At 36.8% G+C, this 25964-nt stretch overlaps 1 protein-coding gene across 4 annotated transcripts in view; it reads right to left on the bottom strand.

The window, feature by feature from the left end:
* Positions 1–25126, bottom strand: part of FBXL2 (F-box and leucine rich repeat protein 2) — a 60927-nt gene extending 35801 nt beyond the window's left edge. For 3 of the 4 annotated variants that reach the window (XR_002137030.3, XR_002137033.3, XM_019727724.3), the window contains exons 1-3: positions 25013–25126; positions 20907–20968; positions 2–56 (exon numbers count right to left, since the gene is read on the bottom strand). Coding sequence is in view for 2 of the 4 variants with exons in the window: in XM_019727724.3 (XP_019583283.1) it covers positions 2–56; positions 20907–20968; positions 25013–25015 (120 nt within the window). In the remaining 2 variants the exon portion in view is untranslated. Of the gene's footprint in view, position 1; positions 57–16509; positions 16590–20669; positions 20764–20906; positions 20969–25012 lie in introns of all 4 variants that reach the window. The other variant, XM_088798287.1, reaches the window with a different exon arrangement.
* Between the last annotated feature and the right edge of the window lie 838 nt (positions 25127–25964).

Genomic DNA, 25964 nt, shown 5'->3' on the forward strand with positions numbered 1-25964 from the left:
CCTTGGAAATCTGTGCACATCGGCACAAAGTTACTATATCCAAGAAGGAAAATATTCTAGGAAGAAAGGGAAAAGAACACAAAAATGAAACGGTGTTAACATTTCAGGATATTTATAACTTGAAAGATAAAATCCAGTGTACCCTCTGGATACAGCATAAGTTTTTTTCAAGATTCTTCAATTTGCAATACACATGTGTGCTATAATTTTACATCCCTACTTTGAAATATTAAATGCATGTTCCTAAGCTGTTTTAGACACACTATACAAATGCCCTTAAAACAGAACTCATTGAACTTTTATTTTCCTTGCTCTAAGGCATGGACATGGGACAGCAGATCGTAACCTGTTCTACTCAAAAACCAGCTCTCTAATATCCCAGGCACCGAGCCTGGTGAGAGTTCAATCCTTCTCGTTTTCATGCCCCAAGCACAGTGCAAGCCTCTCCTTTGGAGGTAGAGGCACCCAGCAGGCTCCGATGTCTGCTGGCCAAGAGAAGCTCGATGATAAAACCCACTTGAGTTCGATGTATTTGGTTGGTCACAGTGCAGAAAGACGGAACTCAGTAGTTTGCAAGGACTGTAAGCGACCAGTTTTTTGTAAGCAAATCCAAGAAGCCACAGAAGATAGAAAGATGGGGAAAAGAAAAGCAGAGAGAAGCACACAAAAACTTAGTTCGCATTGGTACTGCCCCTAGAGGAAGCAGCGGCTGTCATGCAGTGGTCTGAGTCAGGTCCGAATTTCTGGCCAGCCGTGGGGGAGATGAGTCACAAATAGCTATGTATGCCTCAGTGCTGTGCAGCAGAAAACAAAGAACAGCTTTGCTACGAGAAGGGTGTGTATAACAGGATTTCAATTCTCACAGTCCTGGAAGGTACGTATGAAGAGTCTATGTCTGTGTGTCTGTAAGGGGGAGGATGGGGAGATGGCTAAAAGTTCTTCAAATTCTTCAAAGGTAACCATCAGTGGTGAGCTGAAAATCCCTGGGCCAGGGGAAGAATAGTAATAAGACACTAGAGTGCGGTACCCTATGGTAATGCCCCCACAGGCAGCACCACAAGGCTGGTGTTAGCGTAGGTACCATTGTACAGCACACGCTCCAGTCGTTTTCTAGTGAAAAGCTAAGGATAGAAGCATAACGGCTGCACTGACCTTAAAAAAGTCAATGGAACTTTGTACAGAGGGAAATGCTGGTGGCTGCACATGTGCATGTAAATATATGTATAAAAACGTATTTCACAACATCTAACGCATACACTGCCTCTGTGGGAATACATCCTGCCCCATCCAAAAGGCTCCATGCCACACGTCTGTGCTCTGTGGCATATGACCATGCCATGAGTCACAACTTATTGTCAGCTCCCTAAAAGACCAAGGACCAGACAGAGAAACAAGGATGGTACAGCAGAATCATATCTCATACTGGGGTTGGGTTCGAAAGTATAAGCTGAAGGTGAAGAAGGTGTTCGCTAAGGTTTCCTTGGAAATCCCTTCTGAATGTACCACCTTGGAGACCATATAGCCTATCACCTCTTGGTGGTAATAACACTGGTAATAAAAATAGTTAACACTGATTATGTAGTTACTATGTGCTAGCCACAGTTTATGTTAGTTATTTAATTATCACAACAAGGCTATGAAGTGCTATTATTATCCCCATTGTACAGATAAGGTCACTGAGCACAGAGGTTAAGCAACCTGCTCAGGAAACACGAAAGTAAAATGGAGCTAGGATTGAACCCAGGTAGCCTGGCTGGAGAACCCAAGCCCATGACCACTACACATATTGCCTTGGAAAGTTTAGCACAGCTGTTTTCCCCTCAGGATTAGACTAGATGCTATTTCTTCACTGAATAGCAGACGAAGTAGCTTGTGTTCAGTGAGCACACTTAATGGCAAACAGAATCACAGTACCTGAAGCAAGATGCTCACACATTCAGATACACCTGAGAACCAACAGCTGGAACACAAGTTCACCTTTCTCATCTCATGCTTACTACCCAATTTTATAGTTACTGAATGAAAAGGGAGACTGGCTTCAGTATTGACATTACTTTCCCTCCCCGCTCCCCTTCCCCATGAATATACTTGGTTGAGTTTGCACAAGTTAACAGGCATGATAGGACTCCACACTGCCAAACTGCAACCTAAACCAAACTGCTGAAGCAGGCTTCAGTGAATAAAGTAAATGCTCTAAATACAGAGCTGAGGCACTGGCAATAGAAACAGAGACCGCTAGAGTTAAAGTAGTAGGATACTGAGGTCTGGCCCTTCCAAACATTTTTTCTGGAAATTACTCTTTATCTCAAAAGGGGTAACTTCACCCTTCATGAGGAAAGCACTGCAATGGCAACTTGGTTATAAACAAACATATACGGAGGTATATATGTTACCATAGGCAGGAAGAATAGGGCCACAAGGGAGAGAGGAGAAAAGAAAGGAAGAGGCAAGGGTAGCAGTTAAGGAAAAAGCCCACTACAATCCGGCCAGACTGGATTTCAGGGGCCGGAGGGAGAATCAGGACGCCATCTTGCCCCTTAAGGTGAACTTTAGCTGATTACTATAGATTATAATGCTATTAGCATGGCAGCCAAGAAAAATCTCCACCCCACCGTGTAGCCATGGCAGTTCCAAGAGAGCCAAATAAGGACAAAAACGCCCCCTCCAGACGGGAAGGTATCAGCAAGGACCCACCGAAGAATGCCTATGATGCTACCGTCAAGTCCTGAATATCCCACCCTTTCATTTTAAGTGTAATAAATCCCCAATCCCCACTTCTCTTCAGGGCAGCTGCTCCACTCCGAGCCTGCCCACTCTTGCAATCGCGGGAGTGCACTACGCTTCTCTAATAAATCTACTGCTTGCTTGGCTTACATGGTGCATCCTTCAATTCCTTCTTGCGATGAGCACCAAGAACCAGTTTGTTTTTCAGCAACATATCAAAGTAGATGTACTTCTGGACTTTGTATTCTGTTCTATTGGTCTGTTTTGTGCCAATAAGACCTTGTTTTAATTATGAAGCTTTATAAGTCTTGATGTCTGGTAACATAGTCCTTCAACTTTCTTCTTATTCATCATGACTACCTTCGTTACTCTTGGCTATTCTTGGTTCTCTGAATTTCCACTTATGTTTTAGAATCAGCATATTAATTTCTACAAGAAAACTTGATGAAATTTTTACTGGGATTGCACTGAACTTATAGAATCTTTGGGGAGAATAAGGATCTTCACAATATTAAGTATTCCAATTCAGAAACATGATATATTCCAGTATTTACTTAGGACTTTTTAAATTTCTCACAATAAGTCTGCTAGTTTTCCACATAGACACTCTGTTCATATTTAGATTTCCACCCCCCTGGTTATTTGATATTGTTATATTAGAACAGAATTTTTAAGTGTCATTTTCTAATTGTTAGCATATATATTTTTCATATATTTACCCTGTATCCAGCAACATTTCCAAATTTATTTAAATACTCTGATTTTCTAAACACAAAATCAATTCATTTGTAAATAACGATTTTCTTTCTTTCTTCCCAATATTATACCTTTTATTTCTTTCTCTTGCCTACTGAAGTGGTTATGATCTTCTCTAGTACCAATAATGATAATAAAAGACGTCTTATTCTCATCCCCATCTCAGAGAAAAAGGTGTCACTTTTTAATTATTGATTACAATGTTTAGTACAGGATGGGTTTTTTCTTTGCCTTTTCAATTTTTAAAGTTATTTTGTTATACCTTGTAGAATACCTCAGTTTTGCATATGCATGATTTTAACACCTCCAACATTTGCTTATCACCCCTTTTTAAAATTTACTAAAAATAAAAGCAGATACCGTGTTTCCCCGAAAATAAGACCTAGTCAGACAATCAGCTCTAATGCCTCTTTTGAAGCAAAAATTAATATAGGACCTGGTCTTATTTTACTATAAGATCAGGTATAATATAATATAATATAATATAATATAATATAATATAATATAATATAATATAATATAATATAATACTGGGTCTCATATTAATTTTTGCTCCAAAAGACGCATTAGAGCTGATGGTCCAGCTAGGTCTCATTTTTGGGGAAACATGGTAGTACATAGCATTCTACCACTCCCCATTTTGATACATAGTTTCTCCTATTATTGACATGTTTATTGTGTCTCATTTGTTACAATTAATAAATTAACAACACACGATTAACTAAAGTACATAGTTTATGTTAAGGTTACTCTTTGTATTATAGAGTCCTAGGTTTTGTCAAATGCATAATGACATATATCCACCATTACAGTACCATACAAAATAGTTTACCACCCTAAAAATCACCTGCACTTCACCTTCCCTCCTTCCCCAGGAACCACTGGCAACCACTGTACTTTTTAATATGTCCATAGTTTTGCCTTTTCCTTCATATAATTGGAATCACACAATATGTAGTTCAGATTAGCTTCCTTCACTCGGTAATAGGCATTTAATGTTCCTCCATGTCTTTTAGTGATAAGATAGCTCATTACTTTTTATTGTTGAATAATATTCTATTACATGGATGCATCAGAGTTTGTTTATCCATTCATCTATTTAAAGACATCTTGGTTTCTTCCAGTTTGGGGTGATTATGAATAATTCTGCTACAAACATTTGAATGAAAGTTTTTGTGTGGGTATGTTTTCTACTCAGTTGGAAATACCTAGGAGTGTGATTGCTAGATCATGTAAGCTTGTGTTTAGCTTTGTAAGAAACTGCCAAACTGTCTTCCAAAGTGGCTGTACCATTTTGAATCCCTATCAGCAATGAATGAGGGTTTCTATTGCTCTGAATACTGCCAACATTGGGTTATTGTGAGATTTTAAAATTTTAGCCATTCTAATAGGGATAGAGTGGTATCTCACTTGTTATTTTAGTTTTCAATTCCCTTCTATTGTTGCTCTTGAGTTAGTTTAATTGCTAATCCTTTTAGGTAATTTTATTCACCCTTTCTTTGAGGTTCTGTTTTATTACAAGACTTTTCTTTGACTTTGAAGTTCTGTTTTATTACAATGTGTCTAGGTATAAATTTACCTTTAGTGATCCTATTCAGGGCTAATTGTTCTACTTCAATTTCAGGATTCATACCTTTAACACATTCTAAAAATTTTTTCAGCCACTTTGCTTCAAACATTACCCCTCCTACATTTCTTTTATATTCCTTATCTATAATTTCCTTTACACGTGTTGAATCATCTAATCCCACCTTCTGGGTCTCTTAATCTTTTCTATATTTTCACATGTTCATGCTGAATTATGCATAAATTTCCCAGCTCTATTTTCCCATTCTCTAATTCCCTTTTCAGTTTTATCTAATAGCTGTTTAATCCATTTACTCTCCCTTATGGTGGATCATTTCCTTAGGTAACTTGTAATATTTTATCATGACCTCATTTTTATTTTATTACAATGTGTAGAAATCTTATCCATCTTGGTTTGTGTGATGCCCCTATAAAACTGTATTACATTTAATTCTGCCAAGTTCTCCCAAAGGTTTCATCTTTCCAGCATAAATTTTACATTAATTTCTAACCTTGGAATTTCTAAATCATCGACACATGAGATTAGATTTCTCAGACTTTTTTCCCTTCATCTAAAGCCCTGAGTAGAAACAATGTTTATCTTTTTGTTTATTTTCTGTTGTTGTTGTTTTTTTTAACTTCCATTTTACATGGTGAAAGGCACCTTTCCAGGGTTGCTGCATTATGTAGTAGTCACATATTTAATTCCTCCCCTTCTACATGCAAAGCCTCCTCTCCTTTCTCTGGGTGTCATTACAATCCCAACAACTATCTACTATACATATACTAGTAGCTAGCTTGCTAACCACACCAGTTATGAGGACACTAAGATTATTTCTTTTTGAACTATGTATTTACTTTTTGTTTCATTTTACTATAATTATTGTTTCTCCTTGTGTTTTCATGCTAGCCCAATTATAAGGTTACCAGATCCAGAAGTGAGTTGTTCCTTTTCTACGATGACAATTTAACAGCACAGTATATGGAATGCTCTACAAGGTAGAATACCCACTACCCTTCACTCCCATTACTGTAGCAAAAAAAAAACTCGGTACATGAGCTAGTTGATTCTTGATTAGAAACATGACCTATAGCAATGAATAATCTGTTAAACTGGAAGTTCGTGCTCTGCTTAATAGAATAAAAATTACATGCCTTATCTTTACAGGTAGCTATATGAAGATTGGTGAGGGTTTGTTTTTCAGTAGATTATAAGACTAGCACATCCTGCAGACAATCTTTTTTGACTGAAGATCAGTAAGGTATAAAAGAAAGAAAATGAGATTTAAAGTCAATAGGCCTTGGTTGAAGACTCAGACCCACACAGACCCTTTAAACTCCAAATCTCATGTTTTAAACTGTGGAAACTTGATCAACTCATACACCCTCTGAGCCTCAGGTTTTTCACCTGTAAAATGAAGGTGATTAAAACTGTTCTATCTACTTCAAAAAATTGTTTTGAGTATCAAGTCGTGATTATGAAATTGCTACAGTGTACTCAAGAAACATTCCTTTTCTCCCCAAAATACTAATCATTAGTAAACGTTAGACTGAAGGGATGGTGCACACTGAGAACAATTTCTTTAAAAATGAATAAACAGAAATACTAAGTTTCTCTCTAACCAGAGGCAGACCTTAAAGACTTTAGGAAAGTGTGGGAAAATTTAAGTTATCACATGAACCTCAGTTGTTCTGCTAGGAGTTGCTGTAGGTGAAGAGTGGCAGGAAGCCCCAGAATATGACAACTGACAGCATTTCTGTATGTGTACACTTCCTCAATGTCCTTAAATCAGCCAGGATAACAAACAGTGATGCCAGGCCCTCCCCACATTCTTCAAAGAACTTCCCACTTAGAGTAATACCGCCAAAGATGAAAATACAGGCTCAGTTCTTTTGTGCAAATGACTCGTCTTTGACATGTGGATACAGAAGACAAAATCTTTCCTCAAGACCACTAAGCCTGTGCTCATACACCAAGGTGCATGAGTGAAAACAATTAGGTTCTGTAAGCAAATGTTAAATTTGAGGTTTCCGAGTATTGGTTTAGAGATGTTACCTATAAGAAAATAAAACCTTTAAATTCCACGACTTTTGGGGTTTTTTTTTAAGGGCATCTTCAAAGAACTGAACTGAGACAAACATGTACCTTTACTCGAACTGCTGATATGAGGAAATTCTGAAACAGAAACACCACTTTTTCTCCCTGCAGTCTAACCCTATCAGAATTACACGAGGCAAAGACTCAGATTTTCTGAAAGGAAATCAGATGAAACCTTATACTATCTCACTGAATAGCAACTATGAGGTGGCACTAAAAGAGTGCCACTTCAGAAATGTTTCCAAAAGTATAGACACTATTTACACTTATCTGAGAGTGTGAGAGCTGAAGCATGTTAAAAGGAGATTTAGCTTTTCTTTACGCATCTTTTTATTGTCACTTGCTAAAACTATTAAGCTTTGTAATATAAAATCTAATAAAGAAAATGACTCCACAACAGCAAAACTAACCTCAGACGAATGTAGTCTCTCTTCGCTTTCAACCCTCCATATTTTCAAGGGAGGTTAAAGCTAAGTTAATTAGCTCATCATTAAAATTGTAATCATCACATTTTCTGATAAAAAATAGGCATTTTATGGGTGGGTTCCAATTATTCTATTATTAATTAATGAATAAAGTTTTCATTATAAATATTGAGCATTAAATAGTAACTAAAATAAAACATGCCATAAAAGAAAATCAGTCAGCTTCTGACTAAATTTATTTAAAAGACATTTTAACAAGAAGAGTATAGTCAAAGGAAAGAGCAATGACTTCATGCAAATGCAGGAGCTGAAACAATGATGAATTTACTTCTGCCATAATGCTAGCGATCTTAGAGAATCCGTAATTGAGTTCCTATAAGAAGAAAGATCTGGTTTTTAAAATATAAGTCAACTGATTGATGAGAAAGGTGAAATTTTCCAGTTATGAAGCTGGAGAGGAAAGATTTGCAAAACAAACAATGGAAAGGAAATCCAAGTGGAATGTATTATTAAGATTGAATCAAATTACAACAAAAAATGAAAAAGTAACTCTGGATTTTAATAAAAGTCACTGGAGAAATTAACAGTGAACTTAGTAAAGTGGCAATTCAAGAGGCTAGACCGCAGCAAATGGGAACAGTTCTGAATGAGAAAATGGGAAACAAAATATTCATAAAGATTAGTGACACCTTACCCTACAAGATAGCCAAGGGGAGCTGCAGTACCAAGATGGTTAGGCACAAGAACAGAAAAACAGTAATCCAAAGACAAATCAAGAAAAGAATAAAAGGAAGCAGATCTTCTTCATATCTTTCAAACTTTCACAAATATTTTTGTTAGGAATAGTTTGATACATACATAAGATTACATGACACTTTGTACTCCTTAATAATAAAATGGTATGAATCACCACCCAAAAACTAGAACATTACCAGTATCTGCATCTACTGTGTGTCCCTCCCTTATTTCCTTTCTCCACCTCTCAACCAATAAGCATGTTCCTGATTTGTTTTTTGTTCCCTTGCTTAATAGTTTTATCATGATGTATATATAGCTAAACAATATACCATGTAGTTTTGCTTCATTTTGAATCTTATAAAAATGGTACATGCTATATATAGTCTTTCGCAACTAGCTTTTTTTCACACGGCACTGTAACACTAAGATTTATCCATGCATTTTGTGAGACTGTAGTACATTTCACTACACATTTATAATCTACTCTATACATCATATATCTCATTACACTTATCATATTACAGTTAATGAACACCGGGTTGTTTTCAGTATTTTTGCGATTATGAATAGTGCTGCCGTGAATATTCTTATATGTCACCTGGCCATCAGGTGGACATTTGCATGAGCTTCCTTAGGATACACTCGAAAGTAGCAATGTAGGTCACAGATATGCCAATGTGCAGTTTTACAGGAGAATGCCAGTTGTTTCCTGGCTACACATCTATACTTCATTTCCCACCTTTCCTTGAAGGTATATGCAGCCACATAACGGAGAACTGGCCATGGAAAGTAAGCTAGCTGGAGGCAAGTCATGGTTGAAGACAGCAGAGCTTCCTCCAACTGGGTCCTCGATAACTGCAGGGAGTAGCTGACTTCTTCACACACCACCCTCAATTCTATTAGTTGAGCAATAAGTAAAACTTCTATTGGGTTTAAGACATTAGATGTACATTAAATACCAAGGATGCCAAAAAAAAATGTATACAAGTGGACACTTTGGTCAACGTTGCTCAAGCAGTAGTTCTCCGTAATCAGAAGTGTCTGGACGCTGATGGTAACCACTCTGAGCACCTCTTGTAATTGCAGAAGTCACACATGACTTGTATTCATCTTTTGTTATCGGTATATATTGAGTATTACAATTTTAATACAGTTTTTTCCTTTCTTAAAATGTGTATACATTTTTTGGCACCCTCTGTATAGATGCCACATTAGCCTACTCTAACTACACTAAGAAAGAAAGACATGCCTTGCAGTGGGATGCTTCCAGAACAAAAATCTAAGACATGTGACATCTGCCTAGTGGTGGACAGCACAGCAAACAGGTATCAGAGCTGACAACATGAATATAATTGTGACAAGACACTACTGCCTGTGGTAACGGGGAGGGCAGACAAAGCATGGAGACCCAGAGAAGAGGTTGCCAAGTGCCAAAACGTTAGTGAATAATGATTTCTCCTCACTTATTTAGCAAGGCATTATAAGCAAAAGTACTCAGGAAAGAACTGATTGGTTTGTAAGCAGAGATAAACACGGAGAGAGTACAGAAACTGAGGGCCTCAGGCGGTTGGAAAAGCCAACTATTTCTAAATATTATACTATATAGTAGAAAATAAGACTTAAAAGGACCTTGGGCTACAAGAGATTATTCAGACTTCTTTTAAACAGAGTAACCAAACTGTGGAGCGAAAAGCAGATTAAAGTTGCTACCTTTCTTTACAAGCCTATTGTTTTGGATGTCTCCAAATAGATACCACTGAGAAAGAAAGGCATAGGGGAAAGGAAGCAAAAATAAAATAAAGCAAGCCTGAGGCTGCAACTGCAGAAAGAAATATGGGTGTGGCTACTGGCACAGGGAACTAACTAAAATCAAACAGATTAGAAGACCACCAAATTCTTAAATTCTGTCAAATAATCAGTGGCCTAGCCTAAAATGTGCTATAATTATAAACTAATACCTCAGGTCTTTGCACAGGTAAGAAATGGCTGTGAAATAACAATAGCCCTCTAGAAAAGAATATTCCCTAATATCCACTTCAAATACAATTATGAAAGATAATGGGCAAGGAAGAACCCGCCAGAGTTTGGAGTTAAGAGTCACCAAAACCAATGGTAAGGGAGTCCCTCCCAAAAAAAACAAAATAGGAACTTCCCCTACACTAGGATAAGGGGGACTTCCCAATGTCTGCCTAGCAGAATCTCGTCACTGCTATAGAACAGTAACTGCCGTGTGTTTTCCCTTCTTCCCCTTTCCAAACGTTATTGTTTCTAGGTTATCTTGTCCCTGTTTCTGAGTTAGGAGTGAGGGACAGTAGTTGGGGGAAGGTAAGAAAACCATAAAGCACCACATCCAGATCTGATGGAGAGGAATACGTATCACCCAGAGATCCTAGAATTGGCACTGAATGTAGTGAATGAATGGGATTCTGTTTATCTCTTGGGATGAGGTGTGTTCTCTATGGGAAGAAGGGGCATCAACAAGGTAATCTGGTTACAAGAACGGCAGACTATGGCATAAGAGGCGAGCTCCTCACCAAATGGCATGTTTTTCCCTTCTTCCTGGGTATACAGGTGATCTAACTATGGGCCCAAGAAGAAGAGAATATGAATTTTTTGAGAGCCTCTGTCTCTTTTGCAGTTAGGTGAGGCTATGTAGTTGAATTACTGTCAAGAGAATGCGAGAGCATGCTCTATGCCACTTTCAGGTGTGGTCCGTAAGATTCTCCCACCATGCTCCTCCATGCACTTATCTAAATCTTACTGTAGATTCACCATGTGCTATTAATATTATGGGTCATAATGTACTTTTACCCTCAAACTGTATAATTAAAAGTGTTTAAAAGGAATAAAAGGATTGAAAAATATATACTAGGCAATAGTAACCAAAAGAAAGCTGGTGTCACTATATTACTATCAGATAACACAGATTTCAAGATTTAAAAAAACATAAATGTGAATAGACTTGATAGCTATATAATAAAAGCATTCACTTCACCATGAAGATGTAACAACTTAAAATGCCATCTGTACATAATAATGCTGCCTCAAATATATTTTAAAAAATCAACAGAAATACAAGTAGAATTACACAAATAACTATTACAGTTGGAAATTTCAACATACTTCTCTTAGTTATTGATAGGCCAAGGAGTCAAAAATCAACAAAGATTCTGATCATTTGAAAAGCAAGCTCAGGTTTATGGTTCAAGATGGCAACATAGGAAGATCCTGATCCCACATACATACCAAATCTACAGCTACATATAGAACAATTTCCTTTGGGAAAAAACACACAAAACTAGCTAAGTAACATTTGTAAATATTTATGCACCCAACATAGGAAAACCTAAATATATAAAAACTACTAACAGACCTAAAGGGAGAAAGAGACAAAAATACAATAGTAGGGAATTTTAATACTCCACTTTCACCAATGGATAGATCATCCATAGAAAAATCAATAAGAAAACACTGACTTTAAGTGACTGGTTAAACCACATGGACTTAACAGACATACACAACATTCCATCCAAATGCAAGAGAATACACATTTTTAAGTGAAACATTCTCCAGGATAAATCATATGTCAGGCCTCGAAACAAGTTTTAATATATTTAAGGAGATTGAAATAACATCAAGCATTTTTTTTTTAACCACAATGATATGAAACTAAAAATCAGTTGCAAGAAAACTGGAAAATTCACAAATATGTCAATATTAAATAACATGCAACTGAAGAACAAATGGGTCACAGAAGAAATCAAAAGAAAAATAAAAAGTTACTTGACACAAATGAAAATGGAAATACAACATACCAAAACTTATAGGATAAAGCAAAGCAGTTCTAAGAGGGAGTTCATAGCAATAAATGCCTAGCTCAAGAAATAAAGAAAAAGAAATCTCAAATAGACAACCTCAAGGAATTAAAAAATGAAGAACAATGAAGCCCAAACTTAGTAGACGGAAGAAAATAAAGATCAGAGTGGAAATAAATGAAATAGAGACCAAAAAGACAATAGAAAAGATCAACAAAACTAAGGGCTGGTTCTTCAAAAAGATAAACAAAATAGACAAATCTTTAGCTAGATTCACCAAGACAAAAAGGACTCAAAATAAAAAATGAAAAATAAGATGTTACAACTGATACCACAGAAATACATAGGATTGTAAGAAATTACTAAGAACAGTTTTTTGCCAACAAATTGGACAACCTCGAAGAAATAAACTCCTAGAATGCAACCTACCAAAACTGAATTATGAGGAAATAGAAAATCTAAAAAGATTGATTACTAGTAAGGAGATTGAATCACTAAAAAAAATCTTCCCAACAAACAAAAGTCCAGAACCAGACGACTTCACAGGTGAATTCTACTAAATATTTAAAGAAAAATTAATACCAGTACTTCTCAAGCTCTTCCAAAAAATGAAGAGAAAGAAACACTTCCAGATTCATTTTACAAGGCAGCATTTCCTTGAAGCAAACCCAGACAAGGCTGCCACAAGAAAAAAAATGACAGGCTAATATCCCTGATGAACATAGATGCAAAATCCTCAACAAAATATTAGTAAACCGAATTCAACAATACATTTAAAAGATCATAAACCATGATCAAGTGGGATTTATTCCAGGGATACAAGGGTGGTTCAACATCCACAAATCAATCAGTGTGAGTGTTAGCAAACCCAATTCAAGAATAGATTAAAAGGATCATACACCATGCATTTGACAAAATTCAACATCCACTTATGATAAAAATTCTCAAAATGGACATAGAGGGAATAAAAGAAGGAAATCTTGCCATATGAAACAACACAGATAAACCTTGAGAGCATTATGTTAAGTAAAATAAGTCACACAGACAAATACTCTATCATTTCACTTAGTACATGTGGAATCTAAAAGACAAAACACGACACTGAGCTCATAGATACAGAGAACACATTTTGGTTGCCAGAGGCAGGAGATCAGGAAATTGGGCAAAATTGGTGAAGGGGGTCAAAAGGTACAAACTTCCAGTTATAAAATAAGTAAGTCACAGGGATGTAATTTATAATGCGGTGACTACAGTTAATAATACAGTATTGCATTTTTTAAAGTTCTGAGAGATCTTAAACGTTCTCATCACACACAAAAATGTGTAACTATGTACAGTGACAGACGTTAACTAGACTCATTGTGGTGATCATTTTACAATACACACAAATATTGAATCATTTTATGGTACACCTAAAACTAACATAATGTTATATGTCAATTTTATGTATGTCTCGATTTTTTTAAGTTAGATATACTTTGTTATAGAATATTACATCCAAAATAAACATCAGAAATTACAAAATGCTTAATGGACATATAGGCACACTCAAGAGGGAAAGCCTTAGGTTCAACTAGGTGAAAGAATGCATAAGCAAAAGACAGATACTTTCAAGAAGTAGAATGAACACGGGAGAGAGCAAATTAGAAACGAACGCTTTCAGGGACTGGAAGTAATCAGAATTGCCAGAATTTACAAGGAACTTGGAAAAAAGTGAGAGATGAGGTAGAATAATAGATAAAAAATGAACAGTTCTGGGAGAATAATTTAAGTTACAACAATTTCAAAAATTGTAATAATAATCATAGTGAATAAAATATTAGTTTTAATTATTAAAACCCCAAATTGCACACTTTAAAGATTATTAAACTAGGATGTTTGGAAAATTGGATGAAGAAAAACATATAGAAGATACAATAGTATTAAAAACAAGAAAAGGGGGGAGAGAACTTTTATAAATCAATATAATAAACAACCCAACAGGCAAAAAATATAAATATGCATTTACAGAAGAGAAAAATACATGTGACCAATAACCAAATAAAAAGATGCTCTACATTCCTAGAACTCAGGAAAACTCAAATCAAGAGCACAATCAGATGCTATTCTACATTTAAGACATGTAACAACACTAAATGTTGGAAAGATGACTCAACTGAGTCTCATCCATTGTTTGTATGAATGTAAATTGATAAGACCACTTTGGAAATACAATTTAATATTACTTGTAATATATTAATATTAAATAATATAAAATTTATAAATAACATAAATAATATAAACAATATAAAAATAATAAATTAATATAAATTTAAATATTTGTAGAGCCCAGCAATGCCACTCCTAGAGAGACATTTGTATGTTTGTACCAGGAGACACAAACAAGGATGCTGACAGCGGCACTGCTTTTACTAATGAAACACTGGAAACACAAGTACTCATCAAGAAAACCAGTAAGTGAATTTTGGTATATTCGCACAATAGAATATTATGCAGCAGTATCATTCTTAATAACATAATTTTGAATGAAAACTGTGTCTCAGAAGATCTACTTTTTTTTTACAAAGTTAAGCAAAACTATATTGTTTAGTCATATATATTCAAGATAAATTTCTTTAAAGAAAGGAATTATAAATACAAAGTTCTTGATATTAACATGATGGTGGGGGCGAAGAGCAATGCACAGAATAGTGATGAAGTGTATCATTAACCAAGAATGATGAGTAATCCAATTCTGCAATCCAATTTAACTACAGTTTAAAAAAATAGCTGCAGTAATCATCCTTGTAGACATACCTCGGTATATACACCTCTGTACAGAGGGTGCCAAAAAAATTTATACACATTTTAAGAAAGGAAAAAACTGTATTAAAATTGTAATACTCAATATATACCAATAATAAAAGATGAATACAAGTCACATTTGACGTCTGCAATTAGAGAGGTGCTCAAAGTGGTAACCATCAGCGTCCAGACACGTCTGATGACGGCAAACTACTTGAGCAACATTGACCAAAGTGTCCACTTGTATTGCTTCGCATGCCATTTCAATTTTTTCACACAGTACCACGTGTCTCAAACTTATCACGAATGCGTGCAATTGTTAGGTGTGTTGGAGGTTCTGTTGCATGCTCACACCTCCATTGTCATTGTACTTCCACAATGTTCCTGAATTTCAAATACCACCTCAAAATGGTCTTGCGCTCCTCAAATGACAACTGTACTTCCGCCATTTTCTTTTGACTGTCCCGCCTGTCACAAGGTGATGCTAGCATTTGATTAACACCATCTTCTGAGCAAATGTGACACTGCACATCGCTACTATAATTCAACTTCGAAAAGTAATACATAGATAACATCTCTTAAAATGTGTGTACACTTTTTTGGCACCTCTGGTATACACATCTTTGCAAATATATCTGTTAGCAAATTCCTAGAAATGGAATTTGTGAATATGTACGTTTAGTATTTTGAATTTTTTCCCCAGTGATCCCACTAAATGGTAAGAACAGTTTATATTCCCACATCTAAAGTATCTTAGAGTGTTTATCTCCTACCTCCTTGCCAAAACCTGGTATTATCAAACTTTTGATTTTGCCAGTCAAATAGGCAATATCTCATTATTTTGATTTGTATTTAAATATAGGCTTGACTGAGCGTTTTATACATTTATTGGCCATTTCTATTTCTTCCTTTACTCGCACCCTCTTCAAACCCTTTTTCTAAGACTTAATCTACCTTACTCTTAATAACTTTTAAGAGCTTTCTTTCTTTGTTCATTGACACACTTTAATGTGACTTCTAATTATTTCACCCACCCCTATGCTATTTATCTTTGGTATGGTGTATTTTGCCACATTTTACTATTCATAGAGTCAAATTAACCAATCTTTTCTGTTGTAACTACTGAACGCACAGTTTTTTAATTAACGGTTCTCTTAACACAACTTTCCAGGGATAAAGCTCTGGCGCAGATGTCCTAGTTCTAGCCTTCCTATCTGTGGAGCTTTATTGGTGTTTCATGCCACCTTGGTGTAGATAAAAAAAAAAGAAAAATACAAAATCATCATCAGAGTTTTAATGTATAAGCATAACACTAACCCAGACCGAGGAAAACTTCTTCTGCCATGATTTGGACTTAGATGCCAACCCTAAAATAGTATATAATCGTATACAGAAGTAATGAAAAGGAAGAGCCTTCAAGCTTCTGCGATTGATTTCGACACACATGAATTCAGTCCTGCATTGCTTTATGCAAGGCAAAAACAAACAAACAAAAAACAACTATGAAAATGAACAAACCAAAAAAACTCTTCAAAAAAAAGAAAAATCTGCATCGATGCTTAAACTTGAATTTGCAGCATGTACTCCCAAAAGAGCATCTTACCTGTTAGGCTGCCTTGGCATACATATGTAAGGCATCAGCAGGAGGTGAAGGCACCCGTCCTTGAAAAAGTCCATGGAGTGCTGAAACCAACCAGCAGGCAGGACACCCACTCAATGATGCCCGACACAGGAATGAGCCACTTACTGCACTGCTCCCCAGGGGCCCATGATTACACGTAAGCACTAGGCTGTAACTTAATGATCATCAAACAAACCCCACAATTATTTTCACCCATGGAATTGGCTTCTAAATTTTAGAAAAGGAAAATTTGAAAATGTGTGCACTAGTCATTTTATAATTTTCCCTAGAAAACTCGTAAAACTGTCAAATTATATGTTTTGTGTAGTTGATTTCATTTGCCCAGAATTATTAGACTCAGCAATCCTGTTTGAGGCAATCAAACCCTCCTTCATCAAGCCAACCAACACTATTAGTACTTAATTATGTCATGTATCCACATAAATTTTAAAATGAAAGAAAATCACATAAATGGTGATTTTTTTTAAATGTGTCTAATAAGAGGTTTCTTTCATTATTATTTATTACTAACAAGAGCTTTGTTACCTCAGGATGTTTTAAAATATTTACAGCATGTAGCACTCCCTATCTCCTGTGAAACAGTTTGCATGTGTTTTCATTTCATCGTTAATATCTGAAAGCAACCATAATAAAAGTAAAAATTTTAGGTCAAACAAATTAATATTAAAATTTATAATCTGAGTTTTAGGCCAATATTCGACTCACATAAAACTCCTTTTCTCAAAAGAGAAATGGCTCCTTCCAAGAGACTGCCTTTTTCATAAAGCAAAATAATTATCAGTTGTCATTACACTACCACTAATCTGCTCAAGCCCTAGTAGTCGTCAGTTTAATATAAGGCGGCAATATGCATTGTCCACTGAAGTTGAATTAGTCCAGGTTGATGAAATGAAGCACTGAGCTACATTAATTTACTTAATAATCAGATTCTTTACTGAGATATTGTTAGCAGTAGCATATATTAAGATCCATATCAGGTCAGCTAGCTCTTATCAGTTGTTTGCATGAAAACTGACTGCATTATCAAACAGCATTGAGTATTCAGGCATCCAAAATTCATAATAATTAATAATAATAAGCTAAAATTTATTTAACATTTATTAAATGCCAGGTACTCTAAGAGCTAGCAATATGGCAAGAAATATTACTATTCTCATTTTACAGATATGAGAAATTATATCCCAGATAGTTAAGTCACTTTGCAGTCACACAACCAGTAAATGGGGAGAGCTGAAATCTCAACCAAGACTGGCTCCAAAAGTAATATACACAATTACGATGAGGACAAATACGTGTAAGGTCAGCCCAACTCACTAACAGATATGTAGATTGCAACAAATTAAACATTCCCATTGTTACAAGCATTCTATAACTGACTCCCCAGGAAGAGTAAAGTTACAAGCTGTCTGTTGAGCTGTGTGAGAGTGAATGGCAGAGAAGGAGAACCTGAGTACCTTGGCTTTAGGAATGGAAGCTGGACAGAAAAAGCAAAATTGTAAAAAGAAATTGTAACAAACTAAAAATGGATCCTAGACGGAATTTGTGAATTAATAATATTGGGCAGTCTTAACATTAACAATAAGATGAGCAGATGAAAAAAACTCACAGATTTTTCTGAGTGATTCAAAGTGCTAAAGAGATGAAAAGAAGCACATAGTCCCGGGTTATGCTTGTTAATGGCCAAAGGGGAAGCTGAGGTTTCACTTGCTGTGATCAGCAGTGGAAGCTAGTAGAGAATTCAAGAGGATGGTAACAGATGCCGTCAAAAATGGCAGAAGAGAAAACAACCTCCCATGGGAGCAAGTAAAACTATCATAAAGTCAAAGAATCACATCTATTGATAAAGACGGTAGGTGAATAGGAATTCAACAAGAATAGGAACAACAGTCTGCACTGCCACAAAGACGTCTACAATATGAAGTAAAAATGTAAGGCTAGGACGGACTGAAAGTATGAAGACATCATTTAACCGAGCAATCAACACTTAAGCTCCATGAGGCGGAGACTGTTGCACCCACCGACTTTGCTGTGGAATTAACTGATGATGAAGATGGCTGCTTTTGTACCGTGGTTCACAGCCTTCTTCAAAAGTTTGCTTAGGAAGGGTAGCTAGAAAAGGGGAGAGCTACTACCGGTATTACTGAGACTAGAAAGAGAGTAAAACAGCAGAAATGACTTAAAGGCCAACAAAGATCAAAATACCATGATTGGCCAGAGTTAATCTGGAGACTCACAAGTCAGAGAAAACCTGTAGCGGCGGTGCTTTAAAACTTAAATTCCCCTTGCAGACTCCAAAATAAGAACAGAAGTGGGAATGCAAACCTACAAATAGACATATTATGTCCATTTGCTCTCAAATGGCAAATTCTTTGTGAAAAATGATCTATGTATGAGCCCTGTGGCATGATTCAAAAACTGTAACACCAGGATTCTTAACAGCTGGCTCCATCACAGATGTTTAAAAGAACTAACAGTCCTAAAAACAGCAGTTCAGAAATCACACTATCACAAAAAGTAATGTAATTCCTGTGTGTGTGTGTAGACAGAAACCGTTCCATGGCTGAGTACCGTGTAAAAGCTAAACCTACCAGAAGGGACAAAAACATTAAGTTAGTGGCCCTGAGTCACAGATTGCAGCAGTATTCACAAGCATGGTGGAGTTTAATCACACCCCAGTGGTGAATGACTAACATAGGTCTGCCCGAGGCTGGTTACGATTCCCCAGAGTAAGAATGGCATATTTATATTACAGCTTGATGTCTGTGCTAGAAATGTTCTGACCAAGAATGAAACACTGCACAATCCCAAAGGACACCATTTTGTAGTCTGCTGTGGACGGCATCCCCTGCAGTTGTCTAACAACAGCCCGCCCAACCTAACCCAGCCCTACAACAGCTTATTGTACCGGATGAAGACCTCTTGTGGGTTTATATGATAAACGTACCATTCCTTCCTTGTTACCACGTTCTTAACTTTAAAATGGCCTAAAAATGCCAAAAATATTCTGTCTTATCCAAACAAAGCTTGGCTGTATTGAAATAAAATATAATTGCTGTATTTTTCACATGATCCTATTCTAAATTAATTTTCTTGTTTATTAACAAGAAATGAGCTCATGACAACAGTGTCAAACAACACCTGATGACTAATGAAACACCCTCTGAAGCCCCTGAAATGTGATCACCACTACAAAACAGCTAAGTCCTCACCCCGTTTCTGATTCCAGAAAGAAAGTCTAACATACTGAAGACAGCAAAGGTCAGTAATCTGTGGCATTTACAGAGGACTCCAGTGGAGTCCAACATGTAAACAAAACTCATACTCATTCCCCAAATGTTAAAATGAGATTTAGCACAGCTAGGGAATGGAATTATCTGGGCAATCTTATTGTATGTATGCCAGCATTTCCCCAAATGTTTTCCATGGAGTATTAGAAGGGTTCCATGGTCAGTAAGTTTAAAATGCCACCACTATCCATCTGGGAGTACTACCATGCACATTAGCCTACTAAGGCTCTGAGAAGTCAGGCAGCAAAGAAACTGGTTTTGTTAACCCAGTGTTTCCCATACTCATTGGATCACAAAACCTTGGTCCTGTTTGATGGAACATCAGTGATACGAGAAGAGTTTGGGAAACGCTACTCAAAGATTACCATGTGTACATGTATTAATTATTTGTAAACAATTAAAATTTAACATCCAAATCTGAAATAAGATTTTTCTGACGAGTGCAGAGCACCAAAATTGCAGTGCCTCGGGGTCAATAAATGTTGGTTGATAGCTTTACTTGGTAAAATGAGAAAGAAAACACCATTCACTGTATATTCAGTGATACCAGAAATAAAGGACAAAAAGCCTGCTTTATAGTACTCACTATCACTTAGCACATAATGCTCATAAAATGGATAAAAACAAACCAATATTTGGGCTGACAGCATTTTAAAAGCTCAGTAAGAACATACAACTGCACTTCCTTTAAAATCTGTTTATCAGAAAACAACTAAATGTCTATGACTTCAGGAGCTCATAACTGTAACAATAATCTCTCCTCATGTTACTGACATTGAGATTATCTACGATACCAAAACAATGGCACCTACTGAAGATTATTACAATACTTACCACATTACAAAAAGAATCCAGACCAATGTTATGTACATACTTAGTACATTCTGGATTAGACCAAGTAAAATTTAACAACAAGCTGAACAGCATTCTATAAAACAAAAACAAAAAGTCAGTTAGGCTAATTCTGTCTGTTTTTCTGTGCTACGGACTCACAGTGCGAAAGAAGACTGTCTTGGAATTTGATGACTGAATCAAATCTGAATTCTTTACCTAAAGTTTATCTACACTTACCTTAAAAGAAGTTCTTTCGGTAACTTTTTGTTAATAAGGCCTTCATCATTATTTGAGAAAACCTAAAAGGAAATAAAAAGGGAAAGCATTCCTCAATTTAAAAAAGTTACATGTTTTTTACATCAGAACGGCCCCAATCAGTGTCCTACATCTATGATACTAATTTTATGAAGCCACACTTCAATATTTTATTTTATTAAAATGTACTGGGGTGACAATTGTTAGTAAAGTTACATTGGTTTCAAGTGTACAATTCTATAATACATCATCTATATATCACATTGTGTGTTCATCACTCAGAGTCAGTTCTCCTTCCATCACCACATGTTTGATCCCCTTTACCTTCATCTAAGTCTGGTAATCACCACACTTCAATATTGATAGATACAAAAATAGTTTATACCCTATCACCATTTCATAAAAATGGCAACATAAAGCTAAAAGCTATTTCTATACTACATTGTATTGGAGGTTCTAGCCAAGACTATTAGGCAAGAAAATAAATAAAAGGCATCTTGATTGGAAAGGAAGAAGTAAAACCTCTATTTACAGATGACATAACCTTGTATATAGAAAATTCTAAAACAATCCATTAGAGCTAATCGAGTTCAGCAAGGTTGCAGGATACAATATACAAATATACGATATATTTATACAAAAATAAATTGTATTCTACACATTAGCAATGAACAATCTGAAACTGACATTAAAAAAACAATCTCATTCACAACAGCATTAAAAAGAAAAAAATAGGAATAAACTTAACTAATGAAGTGCAAGACTTATATATTGAAAACTTATACAAAACATTGTTGAGAGAAATTTAAAAAGACAAAAATACTCACATCCCATGTTCATAAATCAGAAGATTTAATAGTGTTAAGTTAGCAACATTTTCCAAACTGATTCATAGATTTAATGAAATCTCCAGCAATTATGCCAACTGCCTTTTTTTTTTTTTGAAAAATTGAAAAGTTGATCCTAAAGTTCATTAAAAAATGCAAGGGACCTAGAATAGCCAAAAGACCGTCATGTGCTGCATAATGATGGTGGTCCCATAAGATTACAATGGAGTTGAAAATTTCTTATTGCCCTAGTGACATCGTAGCCACCGTAATATTTCAGAACAACACGTTACTCACGTGTTTGTGGTGATGCTGGTGTACAGTGTTGTAAAGAGTGTAGTGCTGTACAGTCACGTCCTTGGCCTTCACCTTCACTCACCACTCCATTCACTGACTCACCCAGAGCAACTTTCAATCCTGCAAGCTCCATTCATGGTAAGTGTCCTATACACGTGTGCCATTTTTTATCTTTTATACTGTATTTTACTGTACCTTTTCTATGGTTAGATAAATACTTATCACTGTGTTACAGTTACCTACAGTATTCAGTACAGTAACATGCAGTACAGTAACATGCAGTACAGGTTTGTAGCCTAGGAGCAACAGGCTATAGCATACAGCCTAGGTGTGTAGTGGGCTAGACCATCCAGGTTTGTGTAAATGCGCTCTCTCTGATGCTCACACAGACAAAACCCCTAATGACACAGTTCTTAGAATGTGTCCCCGTCATTAAGCAACACATAACTATAACCTTGGAAAGGAAAACAAAGTTGGAGGGCTCACACTTCCTGATTTGCAAACCTACTACAAAGCTACAGTAATTGAAACACTGTGGTATTGGCGTAAGGATAGAGATATTAGATCAATGAAATAGAATTAAGGGTCCAGAAATATACCCTTATATTTATGGGCAACTGATTTTTGACAAGAGTGCTGAGATAATTCAATGCGAGAAAGAAAAGTCTTTTCAACAAATGGTGCCAGGACAACTGGATATCTACATGTAAAACAATAAAGTTGGATCTCTACCTCACATCATATAAAAAAATTAACTCAAAATGGATCAAAGACCTAAGTAATATAAAAGTTAAAACTATAACCCCCTACCCAAAAAATAAGCATAAATCTTGGTGACTTTGGATTTTGTAACGGTTTCTTAGATATGACACCAAAAGTACAAGCAACCAAAGGAAAAATAGTTAAAATGGACTTCATCAAAATTAAAAACCTCTGTGCTTCAAAGGGCATCATCAAGAAAGTGAAAAGAAAACCCACAAAATAGGAGAAAATACTTGCAAATCACATATTTGACACAGGGGATATATCCAGAACATGTAAAGAACTATCAAAATTCAACAATAAAAAGATAAATAAACCAGTTTAAAAATGAGTACGGGATTGGAATAGACATTTCTGTAAAGCAGATATGCAAATCACCAATAAATACATTTTAAAAAGTTCAATATCACTAGTCAGTAGAAAAGTGCAAATCAAAAACAGGAGATACTTCACCGCCACAAGGATGGCTAAAAAGCAACCTCCTTATGCCCCCTCCTATACAAACCATTCCTTCCCCCGCCCCCCAACCCTCCCACCCCCATAGAACCCAGGCATCATCTATTCACTCAATTAAATCCCTCCCATGAAATAAATTCTTAATGCTTAACGATACACACAAAGCCAACCATTTCTAAGTTTAGCAAAGCAACCACTAGTACATAATTACAGTAAAATGCTTTAATTTTAGAGTAAATAATACTCCTAAGTTCACAACAGTGAATCAAGGTAGACTGTGGGTCAGAAGGGAGTGGGTGGACGTAGGAGAAGAAACGGAAAATGGATAACAAAAGGAATATGAGACTTGAGAGCTGTGAAAATTAATTCTTGAATATTCTTCCTTTCTCCTTGCTATAATTGTAAGGGCTTTTCACATATAGAACATATAAAAGTATGTCTCTGCAATATTTTAAACATTTAGATTTTTGCAAAATTCATGTTCTGAAACTCTTGTTGGCTCCATTAATTTGTTACTTAAAAGTAATTCAGAATAAAAAAGAAACACAAAATAGACAATTGCTGTTATTTATGGGTGATGTTCTTTCCTGGTTACTGATAAGCCACACACCTGGCAGGGTTTTTTTCCTGAGTCAGTGAGAGATACAGACCATCCACCTTGCGTTACTACCATGCCTCTCCCTAGTTAATTATTAAAGACAGAGCCAGCCAGGGTTCCAAGTGGTACCCTTTTCTCTCCAGAAGGCACTTGGGGAGCAACCTGCATTCTCAGTTTACTAGCACTTCACCAATCTACACTAAATTACTGATGGTTAAATAAACAAATAAACAAACAAACAGTTTCTTAAACATAGGTGTTTTCTTATTACCCCCACCCTCTCAAATATTCTATACCAAAGGTGTGTTCCCATCTCCTCTCTTCCTTTACACCCTTTGGAAGGAAGCCTCTGTATAAATCACATCTTTGGTTGGCAATTCGCTGAATTCTGTCTATTCAAGTCAACACCTCATTTGAATCTTCCAAGTCAGGTCGTCATGGTGGCCAGGTAATATGCCCACTCTCAAGTTTACTGAATAAAGGCAATGATTTAAGACGTTTACAATGTTCTAACCATGCATTAAATCCCTGAGTGAGGGTGCTGCACTGACGAAAAAACCTCCAGCTTTAATGCCCCCATTTTTTACAAGGGCGGGGAAATCTCCAAAATTACAAATTTAAATTTCCACATGCTAAAAGACCTGTCAAAATGATGCATGTGAAAGAAATACACACGTATGCTATTATATATATATAATTGCATAGAATTATGTATGAAATTCACAATGTTCTGTAAATATTGCACACAGCTCGCACTAAATATAGTGTTAATATGAAAATATATGATATTCATACATATTCTTTTTTTCAAACCACACCCTCTCTGGGTGGCTTCCCAGGCTCGCCGGAGCCAAATAGCGTCACGCTGTCCGGTGGTCCACTGGATGTGGGGGCCGGGGGGGGTGATCCCAGCAGTGACCCAGACATTCAACGATAGAGAACGCAGCGTCGCGGTCGCCCCAGGGCAAGAGGGCGTTCCGCGTCCTCCAGGGTTCCCCCTCCCCGGGGCCCGCCCAGCCCGGCAGCCCCGCAGGCCTCGGCCCGGACTCTCCGCGCGACCCCGGCGCCACCCGCCCGAACCTAGCAGGCAGCCGCGCAGCGACACAGCTCGGGCGGGGCGGCTGGATCCGCGTGGGCCCCAGACTCACCATGGCCGAAGAGCCGCGAACGCTCCCACAGCCGGGAGTCACAAGGCGCCGGCAACGCCCGTTGTCCTGGTGACGCCAGCTGGGCGCCCCGCCCCGTCCCTAAGGTGGGCTCGGGAGACGGCCATTGGCTGACGGAGGGCACGTGACGGCAGGGGCGGTGCCCTTTGGACCGCCCCATTTGTCCCCCTCGCCTCGGCTTTTGAGAGGGGCCTCTTCGCCTTTCTTACTCTGCGTCTGGTCCGTCATCATCCTTATCACCTTGCCTTCCCTCACCTGACTGGTAACCCAGCAACAGACTGCCCAGATGGAAGAGCCCTTTATGGATTCTTTATCTAAGAAACGGATTACACAGGTAATACATGATTATTGAAGACATTTTAAGCTAACTATAACAAGAATTTAAAAAAATAAAACCACACTAAATTCCAGCATCTAAGGTAACCACTGCTTATACTCTAGTTTATCTGCTGACAAGCGTCCAACGAAATATATATGATAATACATCGCATGCTTAAAAATGGAAGCAAACCATGTGCACTTTCATAATCTACTTTTTTCAATTAAAAATTATCTTCGCACGTCGATTCATGGAATAGCATTGTGTGCACACACTCTAGTTTATTAAATCAAACAGGAATTTGTTGGATGTTTTTAATATGGTGGAAGGGAACTTTAGATATTCTCAAACCCAGCCCATTAAGTCTGTGAAGAAGAGACATATTCACCTGCCGAACTGACTTCTCTTGAATGTCTAAAAGGCATCTCAAAGTTAGCCCCAATAAGACAAGTTTCTTACTCACTCTCCAGTCTTCCTCATCCTCATATCAGTAAATGTTCCCACTATCCCCTTGGGGGACAAAAACTTACAAATCATCCTTGAGTCTCTCCTTTCCTCACACCTCACATCCAATCCACTAACAAATATCCTTGACTCTATCTTTAGATAAATCCT

Source organism: Rhinolophus sinicus, chromosome 5 (assembly GCF_057876585.1).
Source record: "Rhinolophus sinicus isolate RSI-liver-muscle chromosome 5, RSI-T2T, whole genome shotgun sequence".
In the NCBI taxonomy this organism is placed as follows: domain Eukaryota; kingdom Metazoa; phylum Chordata; class Mammalia; order Chiroptera; family Rhinolophidae; genus Rhinolophus; species Rhinolophus sinicus.